The 12382-nt window shown below is 40.7% G+C and overlaps 2 protein-coding genes across 2 annotated transcripts; one reads left to right on the top strand and one right to left on the bottom strand.

Moving 5' to 3' along the window:
* The first annotated feature begins 662 nt into the window (after positions 1-662).
* On the top strand, positions 663-7680 carry hyls1 (HYLS1 centriolar and ciliogenesis associated). The gene is made up of 12 exons (XM_041964471.1): positions 663-800; positions 1575-1712; positions 1912-2037; positions 2191-2264; positions 3401-3624; positions 3754-3809; positions 6041-6207; positions 6295-6340; positions 6429-6483; positions 6640-6721; positions 6905-6931; positions 7422-7680. The coding sequence occupies exons 2-12, from the start codon at positions 1613-1615 to the stop codon at positions 7554-7556; spliced, it is 1092 nt and encodes a 363-aa protein (XP_041820405.1). The 5' UTR covers positions 663-800; positions 1575-1612; the 3' UTR covers positions 7557-7680.
* Positions 7606-11479, bottom strand: mrpl4 (mitochondrial ribosomal protein L4). The gene is made up of 9 exons (XM_041964475.1): positions 11305-11479; positions 10700-10781; positions 10231-10402; positions 9883-9934; positions 9328-9445; positions 8991-9097; positions 8573-8682; positions 8404-8477; positions 7606-7878 (listed from the first exon to the last, which is right to left on the bottom strand). The coding sequence occupies exons 1-9, from the start codon at positions 11350-11352 to the stop codon at positions 7733-7735; spliced, it is 909 nt and encodes a 302-aa protein (XP_041820409.1). The 5' UTR covers positions 11353-11479; the 3' UTR covers positions 7606-7732.
* Between the last annotated feature and the right edge of the window lie 903 nt (positions 11480-12382).

Genomic DNA, 12382 nt, shown 5'->3' with positions numbered 1-12382 from the left:
GAAAATGTTGGGTGGGGATAGTAAAATTAAATTATTCTGACATATTCAGAATACTGCATATGCTTACAGTTGAGCTCATTTTATATACTGCTAGTTTAATCGACAGCAATACTTCATATTCTATAAGATCATCACATGCTTGCCTTTCCTATTGTGACAACCAAATATCTCTAAAAGGTTTACCTTTCATTAGCTCAGAAAAACATTCTGTTTTCACCTTTGTGATGATGCATTTTCCAGATAATGCAAGAGGTTATTTAGCTAAAGAAGGAGGAGAATTTTCCCGTAGAAGAAAACTTAATCCTGCAGTTTGCATCTTACATTAATACATCATAATAATGATCCAATAATACAACAGTACAACAGTAAGAGTAGCCCCTCTCCATTATGTGTACTTTTACTTTTGATACTGCAGATGCATGTGTACTTTTACCTAATAATGAAAATGACATTTTGAATCCAGGATTTTTACTTTTAATGGTGTGTTTTTATATTCTTTACTTAGATGAAGGATTTGATTACTTGTCCCACAACTGATTGGTAGTAACTAACTGCTCCTGCCACACTCCAGCCGCTAGAATGGTGGCGCTAGAATCGCTGACAATAACAACGAAGAAGAAAGAGACCGGAAGTTAATCGAAGCAGAGAAAGAAGGCGTCGTTTTCAAAGCTTGTTAACGGCTGTTGTCCTGGTGCTGTGGTTGTGAAACAGTAAACAATAAAGCAAACGACTGCAAATAACCTAAAACGGTAACGCTACCGTAATGGATACAGTATAACAGCGAGCCGGCAGTCGGGCAGGTGAGAAACGAACCCGTCAAACGTCTCTTACCAACTAACATTGTTTGTACATTTGTTGCCTGTTTGCCTGCTGTAACATTAGCCTAGCTCGCTTCCGTTCACATGTGCATTTATAAAACTATTTGCCGAGCCCTCTTCAAAAATCTAGGATTGGCTTTTTTATTAACAACAAAAAAGCTTTGAGCTTCTAAAAGTCTTAATAGTCTGTTCGTGAATTTGGCGTGCGCACGAGCCCAAGCAGGCTAATTTTATTCAGTTTAAATAGCACCTGGAAAAGGGCTAACAATAATCATATTTTAATATTAACTCGCTGTACATTTAAATCAACGAGTACTACTAACGTGTATCGCTAGTTACTGTTAATTTAAGACACGATTCCGCTTTTCAACAAATCCACTTGTAATTTGCCATATTTCGTATTTAGATACGGAAAAACATAGTTAACATGAAGTAATTAACCAGTTTCGTGTGTTTGACGGTGACGGTCATTAAATTGTCACTTTTGTGAATGGAGTTTGCCTTGAAACAAACATGGCTACACGTAATCGCTGACTTACACTGCCAGATATAATGGTACGCATAACTAAAATGAATGCTTACATACTGTGAGATATTGTTTATGTTGCATCAATAAGGGTAGCCTGTTAATACCATATATTTTTAGATATCGATTTTATTATGGGATGAATCTAAGAAACTCACTGAATACAAACAGGCTTGTTCTTCTTCATACCCGTTTTCTATTATCTGTTCTAATGGGTTTTTCCCCTCCAGGATTTATACTGCCTCCTTGACTTAAAGTTGAAAATACTATGGACAACCTGGATTTCTCAGAAGAGGAAATTCAAGAACAGCTGGTGAACCTGGGCTACAAAAACATACCAAAACACAGGCTGCATGAATTCAAGCAAGGTTAGACTCTGAAACATCCATCCTTTCTCTCCCCTCTCTGATTACTGTTTAATCTGAAGCTTCACTCTGAGCTTGTTTGGGCTAAATGTTCATATTTTGCATTGATTAAAAAAAAAATCTGAAATGATTTTATCTCTGGGACATGTTCCATGTTTGAACTCATCTTAAAGGATTACAGCCACTCTTTGTTTAATGTTAGATCTTGATGAACTGATTCGACGTGGAGAATGGAAAAGCTTCACCTCTCCCACTCAGATAAACTGCACCAGATCTCAGACTGCCACATCTCAGTTGAGTCCTCCTCCTGCCTACACCAAAGAGAAAGGTCAGGGCACTTATTTCACTGTGGAATAATAATAGCTGTTTTAATACCTTTCTCTGAAAGTGCAAAGCCTGTCAGCAGTCAAATGTAACATTTTAAGGTTTTCCATCACAATTGTTGTATGTTAACTGGTGAATTCTGTGTTTTTCTTCACAGTTGGTCAGTGCTACTTTGAAGATTCTGGTGATGGGTTTTTCTTACATGCCGGACAAGCAGACCATGACAGACAGGTATGTGTTAAGACTGTGCACAAGCAGAGACTGTGTTCGGAATACACCATGATCTTATTGAACTGTGAAAAAGCATCTTAAAACATGCTAGTCAGACTGAAATACCACCAGCACTACAGAGACTGGACTCCACAATTTAGACTCCAAACATACATAACATTTGTTAGCTACCCAACATTTCCCATCCTAGATTCAAATCTAAGCGAGTCCCACATAAACAAGGTGACAACTTCATTTTTCCACCTTAGAAACATAGCTTAAGTACAACCATTTATATTCATGCCTTTATTTTATTCAGACTCAATCACTGTAATGCAGTATTTACTGGTCTCCTAAAATAACCAGCTCATTCAAAACTCAGGAGGAGAGCGAACATTAGTCCAGTTTTAGCCACTTTGCACTGGCTTCTTGTAACAATCAGAAGTGATTTTATGGTCCTCTTCCTCACATACAAAGACCTTGATGGGCTATGACTAAGCTACATTGCTAACTTCCTTGTTCACTACTTGCGTTCAAGAACTCTTTAACAACTGCTGCTGTTTTATTGGCGGTTTTCAGCAACAGCTGAAAGAAAATCAGCCTTACAGTCTTTGTCAATGACACCTCAAAGCTCTAGGGAAACAGCTCGCTGAATATTTTTAAATGAAAACTAAAAACTTATCTCTGCACTTTAGCCTTTAACTAGCAATGACTTCCTGATGCAGATCTGAAACTTTTGTGTTCTGCCTCACACTTAGGCACTGCTGTACTTCTTTGAAATTGTTGTATTTTACATGGTTTTATGCATTCTATGTCCTCAATTTTTAGCTTAATTATTCACTGGTTTTATCTTCCATCTTAAGTTATGCATTCTCTTTATTCTATTTGCATCCTTATTTTTTCATTTTTGTTCAAGTGGGTTTTATTCTCCATCTTATTTTACATTAATCTTCTGTCACTGTTTTTATGTATTTTCTGTCTTTTCTATCTGAAGCCCTTGATGCATATGATTTCTTTTTTTTAATGTAAAGCAATTTGAGCTGCAGTTCTTGTATGGAAATTGCTATACAAATCAGGTTAATTTTATGTAGGTTGGTCAAACAAATCTGAAAACACACTGGCACATATGATTGATTTCTGTGTATGATTTTACTCAGGTGCTCACCACCTGTCAGAACAGAGAGTCTGGATGGCAGCGGGGACGCTGTGACTCGTACGCTCAACACTCGGTAGCTTTGAAGCACCAGTTGCCTCCAGGTGCCCCCAACAGGCTGCAGGTGGAGCCGGAGCCTGACGACAGCCTCCACCCACTATTCACTGACAGCTACACATCCACTCCTGACAGCCAGGGGAGGCGCTTCATCAAGAGAAAAGTCCTGAGGTGGTTTGAATAAGACTTCCATCCACAGACACACTCTCTGTTCATTCAGTTGGTTTGTGATTCATATGCTTGTTTGTTTGCTGGAAATGTAACAATAATACTGTTTTGGTTTTTTTTTTACATCTACAGGAAACATAAAGGACAGTCTCTTATCTGCGATGAATCGGTCTACAGTGAAGACTCAGGTAACGTACGCTTAACTGTAAGCTTCTGGTCACCTGATTGAAGTGTTTGTTCTAATATAATATTAATAATAATGCTAGTCTTTATTCACGCATCACGTTACAAACCCCAGGTTACACAGTGCTTCTCACAAGGCAGCAGATCAACAAAAACAATTAAAATGTCAAATGTAAAATTTTAGGTAACAGAAAACATTTGCTAGACCTGCTGTAAAACAAATTCCAGCAATATTAACAAAAATAAATAAATAAATAAATGAAATATGAATAATAACGAAAAAAGGAAATAAAACCATAAACACAATGAAAACAAACTAAATACTGCTGTATTTATGTATGTATGTAATACAGCTGTGGGGTAAAATAAAATAAGATCAATTAAAAGGATTCAACACAAAGCAGCACAGATGTAATCCCTTTGGTCACCAGCAGCTGGAGCTGTTTCAGCTTTGAGAAGAGAGCCAGCAGAACAGGCTGAGGCTACTGAATACCAGCTTAATCCTCTTAGCTCGTTCCTTAAGCCCTCGAATATCCACAGATCACACTCTGCACTCACCTCAGCCCGACTGCAAGTCGCCACCATGTCCAAAATGTACGACAGTCAGTGGGACGATGAGAGCGATGATGACAAGAAGTCTCTGAACTCCTCCTTTTGGTCTGATGGAGAGCATCAGGAGGAAGAGGAGGAGGTGGAGATTGAGCGAGTGGTCAGAGAGGAAGACTCCAAACCTGTTGGTGAAGCTGAGACCTCTCTCCAGGAGGCTTCGGAGGAGGAAAAGCCTGAGCTGAACAACCAGGGCAACATGAGTGAGAGGAGTTTCCAAAGTGGAAGTAATGAAGATGACGAAGACGATGATGATGATGATGATGATGATGATGATAATGATAATGAAGACAATGATGATGATGAAGATGAAGAAAGCTGTAGCAGTAGTTGTGAAAGTCCAGCTCCAAGTTTGATGACCTCCGGCTACGGCACGTACAGACCAGAGGAGCAGGAGGGAGGAGACTACAGAGACGACCACACCATAACAGAGTTTGATCAGGACAGTCGGGGAGACCTGTCTGAGATGAGAGACGACGAAGAGGACGATCGTTCGCTTTGCAGCTTCGGCGGGTTTGACATCGAATCCACAGAGCCGGACTACAGAGAGATTCGTCCGCTCAGTGCGTTGGCGGATGCTGAGCCTGAAGCTAATGTGGCTTTATTCGGAGATGATGGCCTGCATGAAGAGGGGAACACCACCAACATGACACCAAAAGAAGATCAAGACCGAACAGATGAGGAGAAATCTAAAGATCAACATGAAGCGGCTGGAAACAAAGTAAGAAATGGAGCAGCAGAGGAACAACATGTAGCTGTTGAAGTGAAAGACAAATTCATGCAGGATGAGAAGCAATCAGAAGCTGGGAGTGTTGATGTTGAAGGGGGAAAACAATCTGAGCAGCTCGAAGAAGAAGTGCTGGACTTTAAAGAAGAGAAAAATGTGGAGAAAGAGGACAAAGTCGAGTCCGAGGATCCAGACGAGTCTTCAAGCAACAAAGACATCAAGTTTATCGACTCCAAAGTGGATTTCAGCCGGATGACGTACGAGGAGATGTGTGAGGAGTGGGAGGGAAACCTCAGACAGATGAAGGGTAAATGGTTTCCTGTAACCTGTTTCATATAAAATGCAGCCACCTCATCCTGATGATTCAGTTCTGCTCCTGCAACATTCAGGATGTTCACCTGGTTGAAATCTTCTCATGCAGTTAAAAGTGTTGACTTTCATCCGACTTCATCTGCATTCCTGCAAGTGAAAGTTTCAAACTGAAAGTTAAATGAAGTACCTTTTTTCATTTGTCTCGTAAGTGCATTAACTTGTGTTCTTTGGTCCTCAAAATTAACCTGAGTTTAATTCAGAAGCAGACACAGTTCAGGTCAGAACTGATAATTGAGTAAACTAGAGAAGTTTGACCATGACCAGTCTTATTAGATCAATAATCAAGACAGTAATTAATAATCAAGCTAATTTGCAGTCAGTATTAGCCTTGAAAAATTGATTCCTCCCAGATATCACAGATACAGTAGCAGACTTAACATCAGAAACAGCTTTATGACTGTCATTTTACTGGTCTGAATCCTCCCACCACCAATCAGATTTGTTCTCTGGTCATTGTGTTGCTTGACCTGACAAACAGACCCAGTGGAATCCCGATGATCTCTGAATGTAATGGATGCTGTTTGTTTGCAGACGCAGCGAGCTGTCTGGAGGAACGGCTGGCGGAGCTTCATTTATCCACGACGGCTCAACGCGACTTTGAGATGGAGAACGAAGACGAAACCGGCCAGAGTGACAGCCAGAGCTCTGAGACTGAGGGAATCTCTATGAGTGCCTTTGAATCCTACATAAGAGGCATGGTGGGTAACGTGTGGAGGTGTAGTGTAACCGATTAAATGTCTTCATTGTCACTAAAAATCACTTTACTGTCGTTTCACTTTGGACAGACTCGAGCTCAAACTGACGCTGACATCAGGCCCAAACCCAAGTCCTGTAAGTCAACACCAACCTGCACAACTCAAATGATCATTATCATAACACAAAACCGTTTTGTAACTTATCAAACGTTTGTATGTTTCAGTCATCCGACCAGTGATGAGTCAGCAAACCACAAAGAAGACAGACCCAGTGGCCAAGTAAGTTAAAAACCTGAGAGGTAATCCAAGTAAAGCGTGTGTGTGGAGTGAGTTCTGCTCAAATCAGCTTGGTTAAAGAAAACACGACCACAAGACACTCGTTCTTTTTCCCATTAGAGCCATATTGGTCTGATAGTTGACTCGTGGTCTCTGCAGGTATTTCCAGTATAAGCAGCTCTGGGACATGTTTAAACTTCCAGGAGAGAAAGACAGGAGAGCTCTCCGCCTTGAGATAAAGGTATGAAAAAATCTTCAATAGAAAAAAAAAAACAGCCTTTAGCTTATATGAAGTGTCCAAATATTTACTTTCAAGCTCCTCCTGCAGTGTCGGCAGCAGTGTTCAGTTGCGACTCTTAAGTGAATGTGTTGACAACATATTGCACCTCTGGTTTGCTTCAACAAGTTTTGCTTTTGTTTTCAGGAACGACTTGCATACCAACCTCCCCCAGTAAGTTTTCTTCCAAATATTCTCTGTAAAGCTGCACCAGGCAAAAATCACTTTTATCTGTTTCAACCAAAAACCCAAAGTCACATTCTTTCTGTGGTGAAGTTATTTACTGTTCCACACGGCATGGCTGCTTAGAAATGAGGCTGTACAACTGAAAATTTGGTTATTTCTGCCATTTGGTACCACAAATATGATCTAATTTAAAGAGTCTTAACCCTGTAAGACCTGGTACTGAAAGCTATGTCAACATTGACACCAACAGAATAAGTGTTTACAGACTTAATAATAGTGAATTTCTCCATTGTGAGATCAATTAAGTCTTATCTAATCTAATAACTGTCTGTCCCTCCAGCCTCAGCCCAGACTTTTCTTAGCAGCACTTGTGTAGAAAAAATCATTTACGTGGTGTCGGAAGAGCTTCTGACACCACTTTCAAACTGGATCCACATTAGCTTCGAGGTAGATTAAGTCTTGTTTTGTTGTGCCGCAGCCTAAACCTCGGAGGGTTTACGTGCCGAACACCTACATCGTGCCAACAGAGAAGAAGCGCTCGGCCCTCCGTTGGGAGATCAGGAACGATTTGGCCAACGGTCTCCTTCCGTACAAATTCAGCTATCGATTTTAGGCCTGCTGCGCTCCACATGCCTTTTAGAGACTTTTAATAAAACTTTGCATTGTTTTTTATTTTTCATCATTGGAATTATTTATTGATGACTGTTTTTTGTTAAACATAATAAACACATAAAGAAAACATCTGTGTCACTGCAGTCAGTGAATAAATTACAGGCCAGTTTGTGTCTTCTAGGGGAAATCGGAGTAGGGCAGTTTGAATGGGTACAGAGGCGTGTAACGCTGGTCGTGCCAAAGCAGCTTGTCTTCCAGAAACTTGACGGTTTCCAGCGTGAGGATGATGGATTCATGTTTCAGCATGCTGTGGATGTTCAGACCTGACAGAGAAAAGACAAAAACATCTGCTGCTGACAAATTCTTTTCACCTCGATCACAGGCAACAGACGTACGTTTTCCAGCACCTAACATGTGAAATGCTCTGATAGTGAAATACTTCAGTCTTGATGTAGCTGCAAAGTTACTGAAGTAAATAATGTTAAAACAGTTTGTCTTCAGAGAGAGAAGCCCCGTTATATGATGATGCTAACTACATGCCCACCACCAATAGCTTGTTAGCAACATTACAATTCTGATATTAATTACAGAATATATCAAATCCTACTATGTAAAAAAAAATGTATGTAAGAATGTTCAAAATTGCTTCCTGATTCCTGTTTTATCCTGGAAGAAATCAGTCACAATCCAGAACAGAATGACAACAAAAATGTCTGAAGAAGCGAGCTGAAGCACAAAAATTCTTTTCTGTTGTCTATTGTTTCACATTTTCCATAAATCAAACCCGAGGTAATGCTGCACGACTGCTTAAAGCTCAGGCTTCACGTCAACCTTTAGTGCCAACTTACCAATGGCTGGAATGATATTCACTGTCTTCAAACCTGCTGTTGCCTGTAGGATGTTTTCAGGAATCTCTTCAGCTCTGAAAACAAGAAAAACGTCAGCACGGAGCGAACCACAGAGGAAATAAAGATTTTGTTTAAGCTCCACGTGTTAACATTCACTGACGATACTCACACATCGACTATCAGCACCGACTCTCCCCAGTGTCTGTGTTTGATCAGGTCCAGCAGGTACTGAGAGTCAGGTGTGGGGATGTTTAGAGAGTCCACGATGTGAAGGTAGTCCTGGGAGAACATACGATATTCAGATCAAAGTTTAAAACAATTTTAAAGTAATTGTTAGCTGATGCCCTAAAATGCTGATTTAAAGTATCATTTTAAACACCAGGCCTATGAAAATTGTAACTTTTACATTACATTTACATGAGGAGAAAGTACCACTTTATGATAGATGTGGTTGTGGTTTGTTCAATAAATAAAGTGAAAGCACTGGGAATACATGTTAATGCCATTTTACGCATTGAAAGATTTAACAGACACAAGCATCACAAAACTGATTTAAGTGGAGTTTAAAATGATTTGCTTTCAGTTACCTGAGCCATCTTGGAGCTCAGAGCCACTTTGAGTCCCAGCACTCGGACTTTCATGGGTAACATGTAGTAGTAACTGGTCGGCCCTCTGGGTCCATGAGACACCCCACCTGGGAGAAAGACACCGTCCATCAGACTTCGTCTCATTCACAACCTGTGAATCTGTCAAACTATGATTCTACTGAGGTGAAAGAAAAGGATTTACACAACAGATCCAGCTTTTGTCACTTCATGGTGAAAGTCTATAACAGGACATGAACCAGATGATTCATTTACATCTACCTGACACATTAAAAGCACACAAGGAACGGAGCATTTCACTAAAACTAAAAGCAGTCACCTCCTCTCCATAACGGTGATCTGATGCTTGAATGACGCGCTCTTCCGCTTCCTTTCTGTCTCCATGGTTTCCTGCCTCCACCTCTGACTTCTGACCTGACCTTTGTGCTGGCGTGACTCTGAAAGATCAAAACAACTGTCAGTTCGGTGAAGCCATGATTCTCACTGACGATTAAGCAGATTCTTTATTGTCACACACAATCATACTCAGAGCCATGTGGTGAAATTTGCTCTCTGCATTTTAACCCATCCCTGAAGAATGGAAGACCAACTTCAGCTGAAAGCCAGTGACTGGGTCAAGTTTTTTATTGGTGCGGGAAACCAGAGACCCCGATGGAAACCCATGCTAAAAAAATGCTACAATCTAGCATAGCCCAGTCATTAAACATTATATGCTTATGTATCTGTCCCTATTAAAAAATAAATGCAATCTCATGTTTTGTTTATCTAACGGAACTTCAAGACTGAACATGTACAGAATTCCTCTCACAGCTAAACATGAATTACAGCATGAAGCCGTTTGACGACAAACATCATTTCAAAACGAGTAACTTACAATTCTTTTAAAGTTTCTCTGCCATCTTTCAACATCGTGGAGAATATCGAGCCTGACAGGAGAGAAAACACACGACGGATTAACAAGGGATCCATACATAGTTTCCACTTCACACACTTTCATGCACACAATACACACAGAGCATCAAGGCTTCTACACTATTTCAATAGAGTAGAATGAGTCGAGTTTGTCCACAGCTTTCTTTTTAACTTAAAGAAATAACAGGATGTTCGGGAACTTGGTGCCTAAACCTCATCTTGATACGATGACTGAAGTTTGGGCCAGAATCTGAAAATACTCTCCTGACAAAAGATGACAATTTTGAAATCAAAGCTTTCAACTCTTTACCTTGGAGGCACCGCAAAGACATCCGGGTGGAGCTGAGCCAAACCCAACGGCTCGCTGTCCCACCTCTCCAGAGTGTCCACCCACATCTGGACGGGGCTCAGATGGGCGGGAATGACAGCATCACACTTCCTCAGAACAGGCAGGGAGCAGTCTGCAGGAGGAGGAGGTCGCTCTACAGGAGAGAAGTCAGTGATGGACATCTTTCATATGATGGACACAGTCAATCAGGACTATTAAATTGAGACATGTGACCATTCTAGTGGTTTGTGGAAGACTTTCACTTCAGTTTGCCTTTGATGAGTCTTTCGTGTTTAGGAGGATAAAATTTGAATTTAAATTTAAAAGACGCTGGTATAAAATATCAGGTGAAACAACTTCAAAAACATTTCTTTTTACTTAGATCACGTCATCTTAACAACAACAACAACGTTCAACTGATGAGTTCTGATTTAATTTAAAATAAACTCACTCAATCTGGCAGGATCCACAAGGTTTGCGGGCAGCAGCAGGTTTGGAGGCAGAGCGCTCTCACCAGAGAACGACGAGGCGAACTGAGGAGAAGAAAACTTTGAGTCAGTGACACAGTTTGAGAAGAAAATGCAAGAAAAAGGGCATAAGCATTCATCATTCAGCAGGCACTGCAAGACCCTCCAACATCGTATTAATCAGGGTCGACACTTTGCACATTTTCTACTACTTAAATTATAGAATTATGATGAGAGCTCATGACAGCACTGCATTGCAAAGAACTGTAGGTTTAAGATACCTTTATGCTCCAATAAATTAGTAACTCATATATTTAATACAGGTTTATATATGAGCTGTTGAAATAATAATAATCTCGATCAGATGTTACTGGAGCAAAGACGTCGTGCTTATCCTGTCAATGTAACAATAAATAATAACAATATAAATAATAATATAAAACATTTTTAAGCTACAGTCAGCAAATGTCTGTTATTTTACTTCATAAATCACGTTAAAACAATTATGACTATCTAACGTTAACATTCTGAAACTGAGTGATTTAATCTGTGTGCAACCAATACGGCAGTAGGTTAAAACGTTACTCACCCTTTTAGCGGCTCCCCTGCCACAAATTACCAGAGAACAACGAAGCATTTCGATTCAGCTTTCTTCCACAGTCACACTCGCACTTAATTCCCTCTTAAATCATTTGAAATGCACATTATAAAGGGAATCGCAGCGTGCTTACTGCACGAAAGGTCGTGGCGGCGTTTCCGCGGTGTGTTGTCGCGTCTTGATGACGAATAGGATCCAAACATACGGCGGTGCGCCCTCGACGTCAGAAGCGGAAGTTCCTGCTTTATAAAAATTGCATCTCTTGAAGGATAGTTCAGCAGAAATTATGCAGATGTCAAATTAAATGTTTCTTTAAAAAAGAAATTGAATTGGGTCTTAAATTTGAACTTCTTTGAGTCCATCTTATAACAAAACTCACTCTTTATGTACATTTCATACTTTTAACACAATCAAGCCATCACTGCTGAGGGGGAAGCTGGAAAGTGCCAGAGTAGACTGTCACCTGGCTGCATGGACCATGGACCAACAGACCACAGTATTTGAGGCTTCACGACTTTGTGTCGGATGTGGCAGTTTGCCGCACTGGGGCTCCGCAGGGTACTGTGCTCTCTCCTTTCCTCTTCACCCTCTACACATTGGACTTCAGACACAACACAACCAGCTGCCACCTCCAGAAGTTCTCCAACGATACAGCCATCATTGGATGTGTATCAAAGGGGAACGATTTGGAATAAAGGGAAGTCATCACTAACTTTGTCGACTGGTGTGGACTAAACCACCTGCACATCAATGCCGGCAAGACCAAGGAGATGGTGATAGACTTCCGCAGGGGAGCACCACAGACTACACCGGTGTGCATCCAGGGATTTGACAGTGAGATCGTGGAGGAGTACAAATACCTGGGTGTACACCTAAACAATAAACTGAACTGGTTCACGAACAACCCTGTATAGAAAGGGCCAAAGTCGAGGTCCTTGGAGTATGTAGGACATTTCTGAGGACTTTCTATGACTCTGGGGTTGCATCTGCAGTCTTTTATGCAGTGGTCTGCTGGGGCTGCGGAAGCTCTGAAAGGGACAGAAAGAGACTTAATAAACTCGTCAGGAGA

Source organism: Chelmon rostratus, chromosome 3 (genome assembly GCF_017976325.1).
Source record: "Chelmon rostratus isolate fCheRos1 chromosome 3, fCheRos1.pri, whole genome shotgun sequence".
NCBI classification, from domain to species: Eukaryota; Metazoa; Chordata; class Actinopteri; order Chaetodontiformes; family Chaetodontidae; genus Chelmon; species Chelmon rostratus.
Note: the sequence above shows the minus strand (reverse complement) of the source record. Positions and strands in the feature narration are given on the sequence as shown.

Coding starts and splice junctions, on each gene's coding strand:
- hyls1 (XM_041964471.1), top strand. CDS start 1,613: ATGGACAACCTGGATTTCTCAGAAGAGGAAATTCAAGAACAGCTGGTG. Junction 2,038..2,190: donor TGCCTACACCAAAGAGAAAG/GTCAGGGCACTT, acceptor TTTTCTTCACAG/TTGGTCAGTGCTACTTTGAA. Junction 3,625..3,753: donor ATCAAGAGAAAAGTCCTGAG/GTGGTTTGAATA, acceptor TTACATCTACAG/GAAACATAAAGGACAGTCTC.
- mrpl4 (XM_041964475.1), bottom strand. CDS start 11,352: ATGCTTCGTTGTTCTCTGGTAATTTGTGGCAGGGGAGCCGCTAAAAGG. Junction 9,446..9,882: donor AGAGAAACTTTAAAAGAATT/GTAAGTTACTCG, acceptor TTGATCTTTCAG/AGTCACGCCAGCACAAAGGT. Junction 8,478..8,572: donor TCGGTGCTGATAGTCGATGT/GTGAGTATCGTC, acceptor TCTTGTTTTCAG/AGCTGAAGAGATTCCTGAAA.